Source organism: Rhyacophila brunnea, unplaced genomic scaffold, assembly GCF_057557595.1.
Source record: "Rhyacophila brunnea isolate RB1 unplaced genomic scaffold, BYU_Rbru_1.0 scaffold_4, whole genome shotgun sequence".
Taxonomy (NCBI): domain Eukaryota; kingdom Metazoa; phylum Arthropoda; class Insecta; order Trichoptera; family Rhyacophilidae; genus Rhyacophila; species Rhyacophila brunnea.
Genome location: NW_028233068.1, coordinates 37,986,622 through 38,011,460, shown reverse-complemented (window position 1 = coordinate 38,011,460; position 24,839 = coordinate 37,986,622). Strand labels below are relative to the sequence as shown.

The following is a 24,839-nucleotide window of genomic DNA, read 5'->3' as shown; positions in this document are numbered from 1 at the left end:
ATGTTGCTTGTGTCTCCGCCCCACTTGTGAAGTCCCGCTGCTCGCTATTATTATAGCGATAGGGTGAAACGCTATCAAGCGTTTGAGAATAGTTTCATACATAAATGTATGATATATTCTGTAGTTTATCAATTTCAGGGTTGTCAAAAATTTCGAAGCAAAAGAGTTATCCTTAAATATTTACTTAAACATTATTAACCATTCTCATTCTCTTCTCCGTTTTCACGATCGTCACTGTTGAGCATTATTACTTAATTACTCATTAAATGTCCTGGGGTCTCTCCAGCAATTTTTGCAATCGGTCAGTACTTGTTAAGAGCGACTTCTCTCTTTCGCGACTTAAATGTTACTTATAATGATGATCCTTTCTAAATTATTGTGTTCCCTTATTAGTCCCTCATACACACGCATATATTTACTGCCAGAAATAGCGTGAAAATTAAAATTTCGAGATAATAACTTTTATCACACTTATCCAAAAAATGCTGATTGTCTCTATTGACACGTCTGATATGCGTGTCATGTTCTGTATGCTACTCGGTATATTTTGTATATTTTGTCACCACGTTTACCACTATTGTTATACGGTGCATGCACACATGTATACTATAGCGTGAAAATTCTGAAACGAATAAATTTTGTTGATCCATGCATACAGTATTGCAACTTGCACGACAATAGGAGTTTAATTTTTCCTTTTATTTTTACGGTCGCTATATTACCTATCCACTGCTAGCAATAAATGCACGCACATGTATCCTGTTTATACGTGCATGGATTTACTGCTGACAGTGAGTAAGTAATTCAGAAGCTTCTGATCTTTTTGGATTCATGCATGAAATCGTGTCAACTGCAGGATAATACATGCTTACACGTAGATTTTCTTGTTATGGCCGCGATATACGCAGTATTGCTGGCAGTAAATCCATGCACGTTTACGAGCGCTAATAAGCTATGTGGTTATAAAACTCCAAAAATAACAAGACATATTTTAGAGATGGATTTTCGCGCTTTCTTTTCCATCCTTTGAATGATTTTGCCGCTTCTGCTTTCAATAGTATACCATACCATAACCAAAGTTGCATAATGAGTAGGTAACTTAAAAACTGTATTGAATCAAAAACTTAAAGTTACAGCATAAACTGTCATATTAAGTGGGTAATAATATTTCTATTTGGTCAATAACTTTTTTTGATTATACATAATTCAAGACCAGTTAATGAAAGGATCAGCAAATTATTGACAGCTGCCATTTCATTAGCACGATTTAAAAAAAATATTTATCGCCATAACAATTATTGTCTAACTAATTATTTATCTTTTATAAAAACACAATTGCTATGATAAGCGTAGGCATAGGAAGCATTTTGGACTGTCTGAAATACTTTGATTGGGACGATCATGATTAATGATGGGAACTAGGTAGGCATAACAAATTGATACTTACTTCATACGTTTTAGTAACTTTAATATAAGTACCTATCATAGATTATGTATATGCAGCCTTAAGAGTATAAGTATATGGATATAATATATGGTTATCTAGTTGATATATAGCTTTATTTATTTTCTAATATCCTCATACTATTTACATTAAATTAAAGACGTGGGGAATAATAATTATCTGACAGGTTGAAGGTAAGCTGGACAACTAGGTCCGAATACAAAGAAGGAAGTGAAATGTGCAGCTAGACGCGATCATTGCGTGGCACTCGCATCGCTAAGCCGGCTAGCACATCAGAACTTGTCTTGTCTGCTCTATGTGACGTCATCTTTATTCACAAAACACGTTGCCAAATGAAGCTACGCAGATTGGTCGAATGCAACTTTTTAGTATAAAAAAATATCCAGTGGTGCTATCAACAAATTTCATGTGTCTCGGGCTGCGAGTCGAAGACGCCAGAATGCATACGCACACCTACGAATTGGTCTTTCCTATTCCTATACTCATTGATTGTGGTTATTTAAAAAATAATAAAGTAAATAGGTACCTAAATCAGGTGAAACATTATAATTTGAGGGGATATACGTTGTGTATACCTACCTACTCGTATGACCAAAAGTCTGGGGGTTTTCTTTTGTACTGTTATACTTACCATTTATTTCAATATCTACGTTCTTGCTAGATGAATTTGACTTGAAATGTTTGGTGTGAATATAATATATATGTAGGTAGGTACTTATTATAATATATATATCATACTTTTCCTGTGTTGACTGAAAGCTTTAGGATGTCCATAATAGATAGTAATAAATTATTAATATAACTTACATTAACGTAAACAATTAATTACACTTAAAATTTTAAAAAAAAACAACAGTAGGTACCAATTTTATTTAAGTAGCAATTCACACTGTGCATCTGTATTTCAAAGCCGAGTTTTCAACTAACTAAAATAAACCATGTTAGTTGTATGCAGATATCATTATTTAAACGAACACGATAGCAGATATACAATATTTCTTTACATTATATTACCGTCAATTTTCAATATGCACCCTCATTGTACTGTAAGTAAAGTTCATTTTTTAACTAGATTCATTTGTATTAATCTAAATTAACACAATTATAATGAGCAGTTCCACATTTATATGGTCATAGTTTTTTAAGAGGCAACTTTTATTTGTCATATTATGTTATGTTTATTAGTAAGTCTTGCAAGTACGCAAACAATATAGCATCACCCTATCATTGAGTACCTACTTATTCATATAACGAGGGGAGAATTAACGATGTCTGAATAGTCTGAATCGTCCACAATAACGATAAATCAAAAAAATGTACATCTTTCTAGAATAATGAACACTGATTTTATGATTATGTGCACTTTCATGATGTTTATTATTATAACGGTTTTATTACTTATATAAAAAACTAATTTCTTGTTTATAATTCCACTCATTTTCCCTTGATTGTTAATTTAACAATGCATATTATTAAAAATAAACAATTACTTACCAGCTAGTACCTAATTAGGTACTAGGGATTTTGGTTCCGGGATACCGCAAGATTTTTTAATCTTCCGGGATTCAAAATATTAAATCCCGGAACTTCGGTATTAGTTCTTTTAATTATGAACCTTTGTAATATTCAAACTTTCATGGCATTACAGGGTCGAAATAAGTGTTAAAGAATTATAAAACTTCGTATATATATATATATATATGTGTGTGCTTTAAATAATCAATTAAGAAAGTGATACTAAAAGTGAAATTTATTGTATTTTTTGTTGTTAGTGCAATATATTCATTTTAAATATTTATATTAATACCGGACAGTAAGTAGGTACATTAAAAAAATTACTGGTACATGTCTTATCCCGTCAGTGCTCGTAATATAAAAGTTTATGTACCGGAGCACTTGATAATTTTCCGAAAATATTAAGAAATATATAAGTTATTTATCTGCTGAATATAAGAAATGCATGGCTTGTAAGACTTCACTGCTTTGTACGTATAATTAATGTACTATTTTCTATCATTTAAAATGTTAACTTAATAATATCATGCCATTTACATAGTCATTGAAAGTATCGGAAATCGAATCCTAAACATTAAACCAATGGAAAGGTACAAAACTCAGAAAATAATCAGAATTTAAGATTGCATAAAAACTTTTTAACAAAACAATACAAAGTCATATTATTGTTTGTAGAACTAGGTGTTTACGAAATATCAAATTTATTAAACATGCAAATCATTGTAATGATTGTCTTAATAATTTCCCAACTGGAGCGGCATCCACGAGACTGAGCGGTAGTCTCTAAGATTTCACGAACCGGAGCTGCTCTCCGGTGCATTCCAGTCCATTTCAAGAGCTGAATCCCGGGATGTCGAGATTCTGTGATTTAAAATATACAAATACCTCAATCTGTAATCCACTGTGAGTTGAGGATTCCATGACTGTTTTTTGAAAAGTATTTGAAGTTATATTAACATTGCTTCTAATATAAGTATTATTAATTTTATCCTACTTTACAAATAGCGTCGTAATTAAACGATCCGGAAAACAAAACTTCTTTAATAGATAATTAAAAATGTCACTCATTGTTATAAGTAATTAGGTCTTCAAATGTTGACTTTTCTCATCTGCCTACGCTTCTGTATATGTATAATTTCATCTTACTATTTTTAAAAGCATTGTTTTAGGATATCAGTAATGAAAAATATTGAATAGAGCTGTTGCATATTATGAAAGTAAGTAAATAAATTAGGTCTTTCATGTGCGATTCTTACCATATAATTTTGACTTTAATTATGTAGCTTATAATATTGGAGATTAAATTAATGGACTAAGGAAAATGAGAAAAAGAAAGAAAAACATTGTATTAATATTGTTTTGATAATACCAATAATAATACGATATACCTATCATTATTACGTATATATATAATTGATATAGGTAACTTTTTAAAGGATTAATTGGCTAACTTAAGCTGTCATGGAATCCATAGACTTATAGCGCCTGTACGTCATGCATGTGTTTACTTGCACCAATTAATACTGTTTATTAACTATTGCAATAATAATATTTACTGTTTACACGTAAAAGTGCTGACGGGCTCTACAATCTCATTTTTCAAGCGTAAGCGAGACGCGATGTTGTCATTGTATGGTGCTATTTGACAGCTTCAGACAAGTTTGGACAGGTTCGGTATATGTCAAAATGTGCTGTGCGGGTAGTTCGTATTTCTTTCAGCAGCTTCGCCACAATCGCTGTACTGCGCATGCGCATCCATCATTCAAGTACTTCATGCAGCTTCTGAACTTTTTTGATTCATGCATGCTACCCTTGCAACTTCCACGATAATACGTGTTTACAAGTGCATTCTCTTGATATTGCCGTGATAATACGTACTGTCAGCAGTTAATCCATGCACATGTAAACGGGGTATAAAAATATAATAATAATACAAAATCTTACGCGATCATCGGGTCTATTCTATACAAAAGGCGACTATCGACCGCTAACGTGCTAACGTGATAATGTGTTAGTATTTGTTACATACATTTAATATTGAAATATTATAATTGTAATTGTATTGTAATCAGTTAATAAGTCGAAACTGTCTCTCTCTCGCTCTCTCTCTATCGCTCATGCTCTAAATTTTAGCACAGGCAGGGGGCATGCCGTTAAAATATATCATTTATTGCAACAATTAATACCGGCTAATTATAATTGTTACAATACGTGTTAATAATTTGATACAAACATACCCTAGTTAGCGGTTTTAGCGGACGAAAGCAGCCTTTTGTATAGAATAGACCCGCAGAAATGCACGCACCAAATTTTCAAGGCAATATCGGACACCGTTCAAAGTCCAATACTTACCTTTTAAGTTATCTTACGATTTTAAGCAAGGTGGTATCTTGTACGAGTAGGTAGGTATAACTATACCTACTGCTTATTTTAAAAAAATGAGCTTCAATTAGCTGGAATAAATATACTGCCCCTATCAATAATTATCAGAAGTGAAAAAAAGCTACCTACTCGAAAGAATTTATTTTTAAACACACAGTATAATATTTAATTTGATTTTTCTTTATGTTCAAATAATATTTAAGTACATGCTAATTTTTGTTTTTATAATAAGATTTTACTATTTAATCTCTGAAGTAGCTATCAACAAATTTATACTGACGCATGTCAAATACTTTATTGCACTAAATTGTGTCTAATTTGTTTTTGTTGCAAAAAGTATTTTTTTAAAGATAACTTATTTATTTTTCTAAAAAGATCTTTCCTCGAATCTGCGTAAAACTGGTTTTAGTAGAGACTGGCATGAGCAAGTTCTAATTAATTAATAAATTTACTAATGCCCAAGTCACCGGAGAGGTGAATTTAATTCTTGTTTGATCAAGACCTGTAATTATGTATAATTAAACTGTCAAACGAGGTAATTGCCCACATTTGTTCTCTGATGTATTTGATTACGTTCTTTATTTACCCTTTACGTTGAGATAACAATCGAAAACAACGTACTTACTTACACATAGGATAATGTTACTCACTTCATAGTTGTTGAGATTTTGTGGAGTTAGTTTGAAAAAGTTGACACAATCACAATTAAACACACTTTTGCAGGGACAAACCAAAATATGGAGTATCTCAATTTATATCAGAACTTCATTGTCGCGACACCGCTGGGGAAAATCCCTTGTCATTCTAAGTGTCTAAGAGGTGCGACTTCTTTCAGTTTTTCTGCAGCCTATACCTATAATAACTAGTGTAGTATCAGAAAAAAAATTCTGAAGCATTTTTTTGTTGTAAATTTCTTAAAAAGATGACTTCAATTATTACTGATAGTTAAAAAATCAAGCAACGGGAAGTTAAAATAGAACAGGTAATTACATTTTCCCATGATTACTTTGAACTCTTTCACACTTTTGATCAAAGTTTACTATATATATAAAAATGCCCATTATTTCAGTTTTGGATTTGTTTTTCCATAATATCGATTAGTACTATCTGTAGAAGTATCGGATTGCGCTCTGTCTTAGAAAAAAAGTCCAGAGGTGCTCCAGTCCCACTACATCACTGGTTTTTTTGTCCTTATAGTTGTATAATTTATTATATTTATCATCAGTGGTGATTAAAGTGACACAGAGTTGAATATTTTATAATTTATATAAAATACCTATCTGTAAGTGAATTGGTATCTATAGAAGTCTGCTTTGATAACGTTATTGTCTACATCAGAACAGTCAGAACATTAGGTAAACATTAAAATTTATTATAGAACGTTCTTTGGGAAAATGAAATAGAATTGAAAGAAGAATTTTCACGGGAATTTTAAATTGGTGAACAGTTTTAAATTTTGAGAGCTTAGTTTACGTTCTTAGAGCTATAGAAAATAAAACACCATACCGAGTCGACTAATGGGCGAAGCACAATATAAACAGGTCGGTTAAACACTATAAAAATTACCATACTGACGTATATTACAAGTAAATTATATACAGAGAACGATTTGAATATTAAAATAATAATTATATCGTAATCAGAACGTATTTAAGGGTTATTTTCCTTTGAATAAAATTGCTTAGCCACTTAGCCACGTCGCTTTATATGGTCTATGAAATGGCGATCGTCAACAATTATTTTTACTTTAATTATTTAAATTTTGGAAAAAATATTGATACTTTACATTTTAAAGTGTCAATACTCTTCAAAAAAAAACCTTTGAATTTTTTTTATTTGAAGTCAGATATATTTACAATTAAAGAAATGTTTAAAAAAATGTAATTTGATTAAAGAAACCTTTGTTACATATCGTCACCTCAATACTACAACTAGATAACTCTGATTTGGTCATTATTGGGAAAATGAAATTTAAAGTTTACATTAACATAAATCTAAGCTACTTTAATATATTATTATTATATTATTTAAAATAAAAATGGTAAAGTGTACTTATCTAATTGTGAATAATTAAATAATTTTCAATTGTATAAAAAATATTGTTAATATATTATTTTATTTATTTAATGCATTTATGGCTTTAAAATTATCTAATATTTTCGAACACAAAATTAATACAGTTCCCATTAACTGTTGACTCATCTAGTTTTATCATTTTGTCGAGAAGGAAATGTAGAATCATATTCAATAGCTATCTCAAAAACACTGAATATCAAGTTATCTAGTATTGAGGTGACGATAATAATATGTTTGCAATTAAAATGTCATTTATTAAACATTCTCTTATAAAGCGAAAATATAATATTTGAATAAGGTATTTTAATGTAGGAACCATCCCGTTCATTTTCTACGTTAGTTTCTCTATAATGCTTGCTTTTTATTACATTGTAAAATTTATGGGGATCGATCTGATTTCATTTGTGATGAGTTCTATGCCTAAAATTTTTGTCATTTATTTTAATTGGTATGATAAAAATATTTTAATATTCCGCGGCACCTATGTAAGCCAGTTGTTTCGCCACTTTGGGAACCACTGCTTGATTATATTCTTTTCTATATGCGCAGTTAAATAAATGAAGAATTATCAACTTGGAAAGCTTTAAATCAAATATTCAACATATAGCGTTACGACAACGATAACGTCGATAACAAGTTTAATGTATTAGTTACCTGTATGATTACTAAGTGAAAGAAAGCATTTAGTAATGTTAACCATGAAGTATTTTGTAACGTTACGTACCACTGGCTTTTATTAAAATAACATATATCGGGAGCTTCGTGTGTTGTTTAAACGAACAAGCAATCATTACCTCGTATTAAAAATAATTACGGAAAAATTATTATAAATTACTAGGCCTTTTATCACATATGGTCATCGGTGTATTTTATTCTATACCAATATTACATATTATTATTTTATGTTGGTGAAAAGCACATCTCAGTTTTTTTAGATTTAAAATACATCTTGTTACCGAAATATAATCTTAAACACTTTTAGATCCGATGGCCACTATGCGTACACAACAATTATTTTAAGTATTTATTATTATATTCTACCTTGTTAACATAAATCTAAAATATATTATAATAGATGATCTGAATACAAAATAACTCTGAATGTCAACTAACAGTGGGACATTTAGTGACGCAGAGACCCGACGCACTGAATTATCACATTGATATAAGAATAAAAAATGCTATAATTTAATAATAATAATTGTATGACCGATTTGAACCCATTTCAAACATCCCTACGAATCGATTGTGTCATCTGCGTCAAATATATTCACTACTGATTGTTAGGTAAGTATACAATTGTTTATATTTCTCTAGGTACATAGAATTATTATAGTGATAGAATAAGACGTAATAAATACTACCTAAATAATTCACCTAGTTGTACAATAATAATTAGGACTGGCTTTGTCTTGATAGAATAATAGTTTTGGAAAAAATTATAAAAACTCAGAAAACTTGACAGAAATGTGATTTAATAATGCCTCTTAATTTTATGAAAGCAGAGTTTGGGCATAATGATTAGTAATGTATAAAATATGTATATAACAATCGATTAAAAATACTATGATATAGTGGGCGTCAAAGAAACCGGCGAGATTTATTAATAATAGATAACTTATCATAAAATTAATTCTCGTGCGAAAACTTTGCTAACTAACTTTAAACTGGAAAATATACATACATACGTCCGACCCACGTGAAATAAATATATATATATCTTGTCTTAAATATTTTAATATACAATGATTATTGTATTAAGTTTTTTTTTGTACAAATGCCCGTAAATTGCTTATTTTTGTCATGGTCATCAAAGGGTTATCATCAATCATTATTGATACCCATGATATCGGTTAATAATACTGAATGTAAACTGTTTAAAATGAATTATTTAAGAAAGTTTATGGGAGTGGAATGTTTAGAACCGTTTAGAGTTTTTGATTAGTTTAATGGAATATAATATGCATTATTATTTTCAAACACTATTCAAAAATTATCTTAAATCAGTTCCAATTTAGCTAACTACGCAATTGTTAATAATTGACCACGCAGATAGATTTACAGGATTTAAAAAACTATTACCTTATTATTGTGATATTAATAATCACCATGACATTACAATAATATCTAAGTGTGTATTAACTAATTAGTAAGACCACAGATACCGCTTAATAATTTGTACCTACGGATTAGAGTTTCTTCTGTACAATTTTGAAAAAGTTTCGAGCTTTCGTGCAATTAACAGAGTTCTCTTTTTATCCAATCTGCCATAAAGTATAAAAATGGTTTTAAAGATCCTTGACTTCAAACTATGTATAGAATATAGGTAATGTTTATGGTAAGGAAAAACAAAAATAATTTTAAGTTGGTAGCCTTCTGAGTGAAGTTGTAACAAAGTTTAAAGCTCGAGTATTGTGGAATATGAGATAAACGTAAACACATGCTATTTTCAAAAGTTACGTTTTATCATGATATGCATACAATTTTGTCACTTAAATGAAACGCACATTCAAAATTATTAGTAATATTTGAGGATATTCAGCGCTCTTTGTGTTTCCTGCGTTTTATGACCTAGTCATAAAATAATATACAGAATCCGGCTCGAAGCAAACGCGACTGGCTTTCACATTTATATTTTATTAATCTGTTCTGTGTTTGTGATAATTTTTCTGCAATTAAACATAAAATACGAATGCGTTTTCCGCCCGCGATTAATGTAATATTAAAATGGGAAAACTATAGGCACTTAGCTACATATAAGTATTGTAATTTATTTTGTTATTATTATACATGATACATGATGATAAGTATATGAATTGATATTGCTGTGTAAATTATATTAATGTGACCCACAGGTGGGCGTTCTTTATTACAATGTCACAGATAACTATTTTCATAGCCTAAATGAATTCATATCCGAAAACAATGCCACAGTATCACGTCTCAATTAAAGTCTTGTCTTCCAATTGAGTAGCTACCATTGTAATATTGAATTACCGAAATGAAGGAGTGACAGAACAATGTAAGCGAGATAGAACTAGTATCTAATTCACATACTTAGTCGCGCCTCAATTGCACTGTATAATAATAATAATATTTCTCTCCATGGAGAATGAGAGAGGCTTCTATTACTTGCTATTCGAATTTCAACTCATTATTGTGGCACGCCTACCATCCATTTATCTATGAAGCTATACATTTTGTACTCGTAGGTAGGTATTTACATACATTCTAAAATATTTTTATAGCTACTTCAAAACGTTGCGGCACTTGATTAATATAAGACTTTTAAAATCTACTTAATTATATAATATTATGTTGTGTATACGTTACTGTGGATGGGTATGCAAATACACTTTTTGAAGACAAAGTTCCTTAGTCGTAGCATCCTGAAAAGAATAAAGATATAACTATAAATACATAATATTTGAAACAAGTGAAATGAATTTTCCTGTCAGATTGATGAATTAATGATAATAACACAATTGCTCATATGTCTTACGTAAATTATTTTTCATTTTAATGATCATTGTTATGTTTTAATTAAAACAATAATTACTTATGCCACCACTACGCCATAGTAATTTATAATCTCAAACTCTTTTACATTTTCAGTAATTCTTCAATTTCGTTCGTTAAAACAACACTTCAATGCATTGAAATGTTGGGTTAGGTACGTTCATTTGAAAACATAAGTGTATAAATACACGTTTACATAATTTGTCGAAGCCCAAGAAACATAGGATTGATATATTACTGGGTTGTACACATTTAAAAAAAAATCTAGAAGAAAGGCTTCGGTCGAATGGGATTTTAAAACATAATATTCACTTGCCAACCGATCAACATAAGTAGTGACTTTGCACATATTCTATGATAGTAAGTGAGGATATGTATTTTGTATTATTATTATACTCTCACTTCATTTTAAGGCTACTTATATACCTATGTATCAACAGGTCTGAGATATTTATATTGAAAACATAATATTATAATATTAATTTGTCTTATATGTAGGTATATATTTTTATTCGTGGGAAATTTAAATATATACCGCTACTCATCGAAACTACTATAACGAGAAAAATTCTTGCAATACTCGGCATACGAATCATTAGCACGATACGCCCACCTTTGTGTAGATAAATAAATACTTTCCATATATTTATATTCCAAGCGTATTAGTCTCTTGTAATATTGGTGTTATTACGCCATAGGTATCCATCATTAAATTCCAATTTGGCATTTTTAAAAATTCCGGGAAGCAATGGTTTTTCTCATAGGTTGAATTCGATTCTAGTATTGAATTTTATGAACATGTTTTTTAGTCAATGTATATTTTGACTTTTAATGCCATTATCTTTTAATTTTCCTATTATGACTTCCGTAAAGGAGTCGGACACCATCACGGGGATTTTATTTTTGTTGCATAATAACCGGAATAGCTCAGAGCTACACTCATACCAATCATTATGGTTCCACGGTAATTCGGCATCTTTCTCTTCGACATTGATTGATTCTTCTTAGGATATTTACAAGACTAATTAAATTATGCATATATAAATGATTTTTCTTTTGACCATGTCTGATCCTAATAGGATTATGGGCCTCCATTGTGTGGAGGCTTGTATTGACAGACACGTTTTTACGATAAATGGATGTTAGTCACTTGCTCAACCTATTAGGTCCATTTCTGACACCAAACACAAATTGAAAAACCATCTGAGTTTTTGCGAGACTCACAACATTATAAGTCGACGCGTAAGCTACTCGGCCATCGTGGGTTCAAATGTAATAATAAGATGTTAACATCTTGGTTTTTTTTAGCAAAACGGGACAATCTCATTTACGTGGTCTAGTAATTTCCACTATAGTGAAAGAAATTGAATGAATTATTTCTTTTATTTACGTTAGTCTGATTCTTCTATAAGTAAGTAGGTAGGTACCTACTAAATATTTGTGTGTTTCTCATAAAATTATGTCCATCAGTATTTTTTTTAATTATGTCAATTCTTCATACTGTCAATAGATTTCAAAACTAATCAATTCATTTATTTAATATTTTATTGTTATTAAAATTACTTATTTAATTCACTAATCGTGGTATTTGTAGTTTTTATTATTTTTTACGAGAATCAACAGGAGGCTTATCAATATTTAAGCATAACTGTACAATAATTAATAAATTGTATGTAGGTAGGTATAAACAGTTTTTTTTTTAAATTTATTTATTACCTGTTACTGAGGCTATTAAATTGAATGATTTTCACAATTAAATACTCCTATTATTAAATTCTTTAGGTGGAATTGTGCAAAACTGATTTCCATTTTCCCGAACCGATGATGAAACCGACCACGTAATTAAATGCTAATAGATGAATACTTATTATTATACCTACATGCAGGAAACATAATAATTATGATTAATAAAATTAAAATAGATGTATTAAAATTACGAAATACAATATTTTGTATGATATATAAAATTTCATATTGCATGATACGTATTTTTACTATTTGGACATTATCCATTATTAATATTTTCAAACAAAGAAAATCTTGCATAGGTATACAATACCATTATATAGATTATATGTGATAATGTACAATTAATTACATATTTCATTAATTTTGAATTTGTAACATATAATATGACGTTGAGAAATGGAAAATACTGTAAATAATTAAATGAGCACTGTATATTATATGCAGTATGTACCTACACGGGTTACCATACTAATAATTAATTATGTTTATCAAAGTTTTTTGTTTGTTTTGGTTTCTTATTATTTCATAAAATTACATAAGATAATTCAATCACAAAACTTATTTAAATAAATTTTAGTCAATATTTTTATATTATGACGTAATCTTCTACATTTCATTCCATAATAGGCTAATCGTATCAGATCTCCAATGTATTGGACATTGATCCACTTGCGGAGGATGGTTAGCCAAGATAATCTCTACCTTTCCCTGCATTATGAATTAGACGACATGTTGCTGGACGTCTGTATTGATTATTAATTATGCTATTACTTATATTCAGTCCAGTAAAACTCAATTAAGCACTAAAAATTAATTTCTTAAATAAAACAGTCCAGAAAACGAACATTATAGAATAAGTCAAATTTTAAAACTTTTCTTTAATGGTTGTAACTATGGTATAAGTAGGTACCTACCTACCTAAAACATGGTGTTGTTTTATTTTAATATTAATTTAAAATTCTGCGTGAAATGAAAATATTTAGTAGGTAGTAATAATTATTTTTACAGAATTTAAAATGATTAAAGATTAAGTGTACCTAATCAAAATCATTCATATTTCTTTTTTAAATGCACTAAGATCTTGAAAATAAAAAAAAGTTAGTTTCTGAGAGGTCTATATTTTACACGTCATGTTATTTTGAGTAGTTATACACTAATAAAGTAGGTACCTACATAATTAAAAAAATGTTTGTTTTGTACTTTTTTCAAATCAACCATCCGTAAAATAATCTTCCATTATGACATTTTTAGGTGATTATTTTATTCAATTACTACACTAATTAATTCCAATAAAGATAAAATTAATTATACGTATAATGTATCTAATTCGTTCTCGATGAATTATGATGTAGGTACCTACATAATATGTGTACATACTACATAGGTATTTAGCTCTTAGACACTATGTAGGTAATAATTATATTGTTATGAAAACATATATTATATAATAAGTATACAAGTAATAAATTGATTGATTAAAATATTTTTAGGTTTAGTAAATGGCGTTGTACAATTGATGCAATTAGAAAAGCGATTGAGCGTGCAATGAGCGACAGAAAATATCCATTAAATTTATATTACGAGCCATTACTTTTGGCACCAGTTTCCGCACAGATTCCCCCAACGCCGGCGCTTCTCAAACTTCGATAAAAAAACATTGCACATAGTATAATATAATATCTATCATACTAGATATTTAGATCGAATTATTACGAATATTTTTATTACAATATAATATAATTTTGTAATGTACCTATAATGCATCTGCCTAGGTGAAGTTTGCGTTATCATATTTTTTGAATTGTCTAACTCTAACACAATATAAACAATAATAACAAAAAATACACCGTGGAAGCAAATACAAACCTGCTTATTTTTGTTGTAAAAACGATGTGCAGTAAAGAGTGACCATGCGGCGAGAAAATTATAAAAATAAGAAAAATCATTGAAACCTTATTATTTCACACAACACTAATTGTATTATGCTATATTTGTTATTAAATAAAATAAAACATAATATTATATAGTTGACACCAGCAATCTAAAATCTACGCATTATTTAATAATAATCAAAACTAGCTTTGTCTGTTTACTGTTTGGAATAACTTTGTCAATATATCTGATGAGACGAACTGATTGAGATCAGTATAATATTTAATATGAGAATTGAATACATACTTACTATGTACATTTATTTTTTATAATATTATGATATTTACCAATATTTACCAATTTCACGAGTTAACATTAATAATGTTTTAATATGTAAGTGTCAAATGTCTACAAAATCGTGTTATTATTTTAAAAAAAAAATGATTCGATGTGAATAAACGTTACAATCAATCAAAGATCATTTTAATTAACATTATGAATGGTCGCGCATTATAGATAATGTTACCATATTAACTTGTCTATAGAAAATTTTGAGAACCAATCTAACGGTGGTGCATTTTCACCCCCATGGGGTAAGAAATCATTTCAACCCTCCGTTTCGATTGCAATGAAGCGCGGAGCCTGTACCAGATGCAACCAGATAGACTAACAATGCTATAATAAACCCTGAAATCCCAACGATCAGATCATAATTCTCCAAAATTAATTCGGCAGGGAGGGGTACAATCGCCGCATATAAACTTTATTTTTCCTGCGGACTTTTAAATTAATTAAAATTCGAAAAAGAATTACAATAAACTGGATATAATTACCTACATATTATCTAATGTTCGATATTATTGCATAGCAACTGGGTTGTGTATTAATGATTGTTAAAATATTTTTAGACGTGATAAAAATTGGTGGATGATTTATTAAAATAATTAATTATTAAGTGTAGTTTGAGAGTGCCAAATTTATGACGCAATTAAAGATTATAATCGACTTCTATAAGTATATAAATAGAAACTTACACATTAATACATTTATATTGGGATACATTTTAAAGTTCATATCACAATGATATTGAGTTTTATTTATTTTTTAGTATTTAGTTTAGGTACTTAATAGTAAAATATTTTTAATTAAGCAAATAATATAATTGGTAAACATTGATTAATTCTTACATTCGGATGTATTAACATAGCATTGTGAGAAACTAGCGACATCTATTAATATTATTGCAATGATAGAAATTTTAATGAATAAATTTATGGTCCAAGTATTCGCACTGTTTACTAATTAATACAAAAGATTCAGATATCTGAGATATCTATAGAGATAGTATTATTGATTGTGTAGACAAATAAAACATAGTTGAAAAATGCTGTTTGGTTATGTAAATTGTACTTATTACATTTCGCCGTAGCACAGTTTGTCGTGTGCTATATTCTCAGAAAGAAATGGCTTTATAGTATAAGATTTTTAAAAAACCACGTTCTTCGTGGAGCTTTGCAAACAATAATGTTCCGATTTTATTAAATTCAACAACAAAATAATTTAATTTTTACGATTTGAAGCATACGGCACCAGAATTTTATATACTACATTTTATGGGTGATTATATGTTTAATTTACTTACTTTATTACCTATTTTCTTCTATCTTCAACCACAAGGGTGGTTTCCGACGGTTTTTATTAAGTACCTATTTTTAAGTGTTTTATTTAGACATAAATTTGATCTAATTCCAATACAAGATCTCACGGTGAACTGTGATAAAGGCAACTGCATACGTACTACTTTCCGAACCGGAACCGTTTACCTAAACGATTATGCCAAACATCACTGTATGTATATGCGCACCAGTGCTTAATTTATTATTGTTCTGTTTGTTTGTTCATCTACAAGCACTCTTTGTCACTGCCATAAAGTTATTAAGAAAGAAGCAGTATGTATTATATCATTTATTTACAATAAAGTTGATAAAAATGACTGTCGCTTTTGCAAAGTGCTCGGAATTTTAAACCGTTGCAGTATTTAATTCTGGGTCTGTGAGGTAAAGTGGATTGAATGAAATATTTCATTCGAAGCAAAAAAGCTTACACTATAGATGCATCAAAAAAGGAAACTATGTTAATTTTTTTGTTCAGCATTCGTTAATTTTGCGATGAATATTTTTACCTATGTAGATGACATTACTAACGGAATAACTGACAATGAAACGCATTTTTGGACTTGTATCAAATGAAAACCTGCGTATTTTCATTTAACTTTTACGCCAAAATATTGTCTTGTTGTTTAATATTTTATAATAATATATTAGTTAATACGACCTGTAGGAACAAACTTTAAGTTTAGAGGAATTAAAGACTGAATAAGCAATAGCACGCTGTCACTGTGTTTCCTCTTTCTCTTTCTATGTAATACCTATGTTATACACTATTTTTTTAGATATTTTCTTTTGCACCCTAAAAAAGCAACCCTTTCTATTCCCATTCGGGATTGGCCAATTTCACCATCACTCCATCATCTCTATTAGCCAGTGCACTTTGTATTCATCCCTTTCATAGTTCAAATGCAGGGGTAGACGATGCTTTATAATATTATATTTAAGTACTTAGCCATTATAAGTAGGGATATAGTCAAATAATAATAATTTTATTGTTGTAAATTCTTATTTTTTTTGCGATTACTTTCTATGGTGGGTTTTGGCTACCTCAAGCGGACTCTTAAATTCCTTTTGACTCTAGTTATTAACTCCCAATACATCCAAATATTCATGGAAGCCATCAAATTTGGGCCAACAGACGTGAGGCACTTTGTCCATCGACGACATCAACCTCTTCATAATATAATCTTTGCGGTTTTTTTTATAAAACTACCTACGTTCTACATGAATAAAAAGTTCTCACATTAAAATTCACTTTTTACAGTAAAATATGAATCGCACGATACGGAATTTGTTTTAATTTCTACTCCATCTTCAAAATTATCTTTTTAAAATAAATACTGTACAATAATATTTTAATTTTAACAGATTTAAATTCAAATTTCATCAATAAGGTACCTAACCTCGGTTGATAGTATATTAATATTTTTATATTTTAATGATTTCTAAATTTATAAAATCATTGAAATTAAATGATTGGGATATTGAATACCTACTGATATTGCATGATTACAAGAATAATACTTCATAACTTTGCATTACAGATAAAATGGTTCCATAAAGTAACACTTAGTTAGGAACCCTTTTAGGCAACGACCCCTTTCGGTAATCGAGGCATCAGTTAAAGCAACAAATAATAAATTGGACCAGTAAACCGCTTAATGCGCAACCCCTAAGCACCCGTCTCGCGCTAGCGATAACGCAATCCATTAGTGTGAGGGAGACGCACTCTGTGGGAAAACTCACCCCCCTGAAAATATTTTCTTTACCGCTCCATGTAAAGTGCGCCGAGTTTGTTTTTGCATTATGTGGAGAGTTCGGCAACATTTAGTTCCTGATACGAAAATATTTCCTGATACAAAATACCCTTATTCTTAAGTTATTCGTTTAACTAATGAATTACCTATGCACTAATTTTATTCTACCATTGAGTAACGAAAATAATTTGAATAATCAATAATCTAAGAAGAGTTATATTTATTGAGAAATTTACCCAAATCCATTAAATGTATTCGAAAATATATGCCTCACGGTGAAGTAATGCTAGAGTTAGAGTGCCCATTTCTAAACTCGTGTCAAAATCACATGTTGTATTTTTCAATTGACACAGAGTAAGGACCAAATGGATTCGGCAAATGAAAAACAGACATTAATCTTAAAAAAATATATCCATAGCTCTTTGGAGGCTCAGTAAAAGACAATTTACTTATAAAATGTATTAGTGAAAAAGCCTGCTTCATGAATGTCTTTATCATAAAGGAAGATTTTCGACAATTTTGGATTATTTTGATATATAAGTACATAATAATAATTGAGTACTGAAAATGTAATTATATTCATAGTCACTACTAACAGCTGTCATTGGTGGTTTTCCTTGATGATGGATGTGTAGATCCTTGATGATGGTGTGGACGCTTTGTCAGAAAGCTCCCAATGTCTTAAAAGATGCGTATTTTTTGCAATATGAGTAGGTATATATCAATGCACAAACAATAAATCAGCTTAAAAATGCTGCCAACATAAATATTGTTATTTTTTCATATATTGAATGGCAGCTTATGATGTAGGCAAGGTTTTCACAAGGAGGCCCCCAAACCTCACAGCGTATCGTTATATTTTCATATAATCAATGGCAGCTTATAATGTAGGCAAGGTTTTCATAAGGGTGGGCCCAAATATCACAGCGTATCGTACACCCACGTGTTTAAAATCGCGTTTAGTAAAATGAACATTTAACTAATAACTGGGAAAATAATCATGAAAAAGACAAAAACATTAAACCTACCAAATACGTCAATATAACTAAAATAAAAAAATAAATATTTCCAAATATTATTTTGGTACATCTTACCTATTACAATTTTATTTATATCATCTGCCAAAAAAATACTGCCTAGATTATGCAGTCATATTATTATTCGGTTTCCGACCCCTCAAAATGCTAAAATTGGTATCATTGAACGCTTGTTTTCATTTCGAAAAACGCCCGTTATGGATACAGAGGGGTCGTTGAAAAGCCCTGCGATTGGGGCGCTTAATTCAGATGGGGGATGTTTATTTGATTCGAGTTAGGTGGTTGTTAACCGTGATCGGGAGCATGGTTCCGATTCGCTAGGGGATGGTTTAAACTACCCTTTGAGTTATTGCAAGTAATTGCGCGACGTTTTAGTACAATTTGAAAATAAATTGTGATATTAGTTGAGTGCGTGTAGTACGTTTTGTAATAATTCATTATCATCGTCATTCTTTGATCGTTAAAGATTTAAAAAAAAACTATCATTACCTTTAGAGTATTGGTAAGTTACTGTAATAAATTGGCAGAATTGGACGGGAATAAATGAAAAGAACAACAAGACAAGATTTTGAATTTTTGTCACTTTAAGGTCGGTTCGTGTATATTCTTTTATTTAACTTTTACTGCTGTCAAAATTACAGTTATTCTGATACTGAAAAAAAAATATTATTGCTTTATTAAGTATATCGATAGTTGTATATCAATCAACGAAGCGACATTATGCGATGTCGGATACTTCAGTTAGTTAGGTAGGTATACATTATGTGACCCTAGACGAGAAGATAATTTGGATAAAATATAGATAGATCATATTCCAGATCGTCATTCATATCCTTTTATATATGTGTATTATAAATATCGTTTTAAAGGTATGATAATATTTATATTCGGAATTTGAAATGTATCCAATTTCCTGAATAAATAATCCAGCTATCACATTATTTGTCATAAACCCATGACACAAAGAGATATTTTTGCATTGCAACCGTTTACATCGGAACATACCGCAGCCAATAGCGCGTAAAGATGACAGTCAAATGCGACTTTATAACCAGTTAACATATGAATGGATATTTTGCTGCACAATAAAAATGTTCATAGCATATTTCACATGCCATTACCCCCATGATAAATGGTATTTGGCAAGCTGCAGTTTTCCCTCCGCGGCGGCCATTTTGATTGTCGCTCTATGGCTGATGCATTTCTTTTGTTTGTGATACTTTTTATTTTCTTTTTTATATTTATTTGCATCGTACTAGAACATATAAATGACACCGGATGAAGTTATATGGATAAATATTGAGATATAGGTATTAAATATATGTATAATATACATTATAACTACTTAATGCTTTACTTGGCAATTACTGAAAGCAGTATTTTCTTTCCGAAAGAAAATTACACATTTGTTCCACTCTATTACATTTTTAATTAGAGCTCTTTATATTATGTGGTGCTAATATTGTTATAGAGAATACGTTGAAATAATATAAGTAAATATTCATGTACATAATTAGAGTGTATGTATACCAATCACTACCCTGAAACCAATACAAATTAAAAACAAAAAAGCATAATTAGGTATTTCTCATACCAAGAATGTTTATAACTTAAATTACTCACTGCGGTGATTTAAAAGACTTTGGGGGTTTATTGTAAGGCTTTATTGTAAAATTGGCTAATAAGTAGGCGGCACAATGGGAGCAGGTTATATTTTTCTACTGCCTAGTTAATGAGATGAGTAAACAACATGTAATTGAATTTTTAAAAAGATTGCAAAGGCTAATGATTTTATTATGTACCTACACATCATTTTGCATCGCATATTAATGTATATACTTATATCAAAGTTCATGCATCTACTCTGAGACTTAATGTTACAAGCCTGAAAGATAAGAGAAAGTTCAATGCAAAGAATATAGTCATCAATTCAACGTTACAAAATTTGCAGCTGCAGTCACAACCAAATGTTGGAATACAAAAAAAAAATACAATTAGATATTTTTAATCGCATGTAACTAAAAATACATTTTCTTTCTTTCGCAGGTGAAAGTATGGTTTCAAAATCGGAGAACAAAACACAAGCGAATGCAGCAAGAAGAAGAAGCAAAATCATCACAATCAGGAGGCCAGTCCAAGGGTGGACAAGGCGGCAAGTCGTCGACGGGAGACGATGACCAGCCCTCAGGATACGGTCAAGGATACGACGATGACGAAGAGGAACTCATCGACATGGAAATGGACGATGATGGAATGACGGACAGTGAAAACGAAGGATGAGAACTACTTTCTAAGTGCTAGCTATGTGACACATAAGTCAAATGTACTTGTATCAAGTTTCCTATTTGTGATTAACAGTGATTAGTATAAAGACAAAACTCATTTTTAAATGTGTGAACCGAGAAATTTAATACTCACAATATTAATTCCTGCAAATACAGTCGTTTTGAGTAGCTGTGACCTATCAGTTAACTTTGACCCACACTCTTATATTCTCTTTATGAATATTTGGAAACGTATCTATCTGAAATCTGTACCTACTAACTTTATATAAATTTGAACCAATGAAAATACTCCATGAATAGTTTGTCTATATTTACAAAAAGTAAAAAAAAAGATTCATAGGTAGAACGGTATAATATCACCCTTAGCTTGACGGATATTATCAAACCATTTCTGTTGTTTAAAATACATTTTACAAGTTTTTATATGCAGATTATAATTGCAAAATTTGTTTTAAAATCCATTAAAATAAAAAATATATTTTAGATTGAATCTGCTCACTTGCGTTTCTTGTCATTATTTACTGTTTATTAAATATTTTAATCAGAGAATTTTTATTTTGTGTTCATTATTTATTAAGCATTATTTTCAATCGTTATTTTCAAAATCATTTTGAGAAGGTTTCTAAATAAATAATATTTTTCTGCCGGATTTTATTTAACTAAATATTGTTATAATATACCTGTTTATAACTTATTGTATTTCCAGCCATATTAAAATCAGTTAATTTGTACCCTGCACCAACCGAATATTGTGTACAAACTATATGTAGGTAATATTTCATAATTTATTACAAAATAATTGTACGTACCTATTTACACGTCCTACCTATCATAAACGTTAGCATTTTAAAATATCAAATTTTAAATATTCGCCGAAATATATATATACACGCCCTTATAGAGTATATCTACGTTTGTTATTCAAAATCATTTTTTTTTTCATTTTATTCTAGAAACAAAATTACAAAACTTGTAAAAAATGTTAAATTTATATTTATGACTCATAAAGTTTAAAATACGCTGATTTTAAACAATTTAGATGGCTAATAATTTTCAACAAAACCCACGACTATTAGAAAATATGATGGAATGAAAATTCCAAACCAAACTATCTTTAACAATCTCTTTTTGCCTTTGGGCATCATTGTTCAAAATTTAAAACACACACCTAAACATATTGTTTTAAGATCTTCGATCGAACTTTATCGCTGTTTTAAGGCTTAATGTATCTTGTTTTTGTTCGATAAAAATCCGGTATGTTAATTTATTGATTTACTAATAATAAATAAAACCTATATTAAAATATCCTCACTATTTTATTGCCGGTAGCATAATTCTCTTATCCGAAGAGCGATATTTAAATGCTGTGAATAATAGTTTTAAGTTAATATTGTGACTCATAACTTTGTGTATTTATATTTAAGTCAGTGCCAAATAATATTAAGACATTTGTAAATAATTTAATAGGCATGAATTGTATTATACTTAATTAATTATTATATTATATTAAATAAATGTACTTATTGTTTCAAGACATGCATTAAATTGCATTACTGTATCTGTTCCCAGTGAGAATTCTTATCCTATGTATTTTATTAAGACATCATACGTTGATGTTTAAAAATATGTAGTTCATTAAAAAAGAAAAATAAATATGGTCTTTAGTAGGTTGACAGTTATAATTATTAAAATTGTTGTAGTTTTATAATGGTCAAATTACACGAATCGACACTATTTTTACTGACCGTTTAGTTACTACGATTATACGACTACGAATGCGAGTTATATGGTCAGTATCATAAAAATGTCACTTTCAATCCGAAGTGAAGTATAAAAGTTACTATGTCACCATCATTGCTCGAGCTATCATGTTGACGTGTAATTTCATAATTTTCACATGAATGTTATTTGTATAAATAGGCAACACTAATACAAAATAATACTATAGAGCAGAGGGGGGCAAACTTTTTGGATGGAGGGCCAAATTCAAGAATTCAAAATGAGCGGCGGGCCGCAAGTAAAATACCATTTTTAGATATACACTATTTATTATCACAAAAATAAATATTACAAAAAAATTATGAGAAGAATGAAACTGTTGTACATTTTTTACCATTTTTTTTAATTCAGGTGTTAATTTTGCAGTTGATATTCTCAAAACTACTTGTAAATGGGCATCGGAGATATTTGATCGTTAAGAATTTTTATTAAGGTTCATGATCGAAAATGTTTGTTTGTTCGAATTTGTCTGAATTAAGGGCATTGTAAAATTTGGAGATTTCTTCACGACGACACAATTCTCTTAAATCAGTGTCAAACTGCAGATCAATGATCTCAAGTTGTAGCTCTGTCGGTACACTATCAATATCTATTGAAAATGGATCGCGTACTATTGCTAAACAAATTTTAATCCATATAAATATATTTTTTTTTAATTATAAAAAAGTTATTCGTAATCAGAAGTACAATTAATGATGGCGGGCCACAAAAAAATATCCGGCGGGCCACATGCGGACCACGGGCCGCAGTTTGCCCCCCTCTGCTATAGAAAATGCAGTCACTAACTTTTTACTTGCCCATGAAATAGGTAATCAACAAAAAATATTGTTTAGTATAGTCACCACTTATAATTTTTAATACTAGCAACACAATGAACAAATCATAACAAATTAATGTCGAGACGATCATATTGGTATCTGAATCGTTGTGTGTAATACTCATTTATGATTGAAGATTGTTCATGGGTTGGACGGGAGTCTTTCAATCGTCGAGACTGTTAATTTAATCTGGCCATACGATGGTAGTAGAATGTAAAATTTAACCTACGTGTTATTGTCCATTTTTAGTTTATTATCCATTATAAGTGACTATGTAAACATATAATAAAAATAAAACGCACAATCGAATGAGTAAACCATGGCCGTAACTACATATATATTAATTTTATACATCTGCTAATTCTATGATAGACCATATTATGCGAAATGTAAATATACATATTATTATTATTTATGGAATGTAAATATTTAAAAAAATAATAGGTATGGTATCACTAGGTATCAATGTGACCGATTTCTAAAAACGTAGAATGAAAAAATGTATTATTATGAATGTGTAATATCCTAAGATAGGTAATTAAAAACATGATAATGAAAACGAATCGCATACACATAAATCAAATTTATCTTTAAAAAATCTTAATTTTTGTAATATTATTACAGTTTTTTGGATGAAAATTATCCAACAACACTGATTATTTATTATAGCAAATATTTATCTCGAAAGTATAATGATAATATTATTATCTTTGAAATCACATATATTTTTAGTTATCAAACAATGCCATCATTAGATATTTTTTTTCTACTTTTTGGACTCCCTTAAAACGTAGATTCATAAACCTAATTGGGTGCTCTTTCATTTCAGTAATTTTTAATAGTCCTGCAATTTTCGCTTTTGTAGATAAGTAGTTTTATTTGACTTAGCTTTAAAAATGATTTAAATATTTTGCA

The 24,839-nt window shown here is 29.6% G+C and overlaps 1 protein-coding gene across 1 annotated transcript in view; it reads left to right on the top strand.

Annotated features, from left to right (window-relative positions):
* The window catches only part of LOC147067334 (homeotic protein empty spiracles-like), a 60,155-nt gene extending 38,513 nt beyond the window's left edge, over nucleotides 1-21,642 (top strand). Inside the window, exon 3 of the mRNA XM_085954104.1 lies at nucleotides 21,089-21,642. Coding sequence (XP_085810230.1) covers nucleotides 21,089-21,322 — 234 coding nt within the window. The 3' untranslated portion in view covers nucleotides 21,323-21,642. The remainder of the gene's footprint in view (nucleotides 1-21,088) is intronic.
* The last annotated feature ends 3,197 nt before the right edge of the window (nucleotides 21,643-24,839 follow it).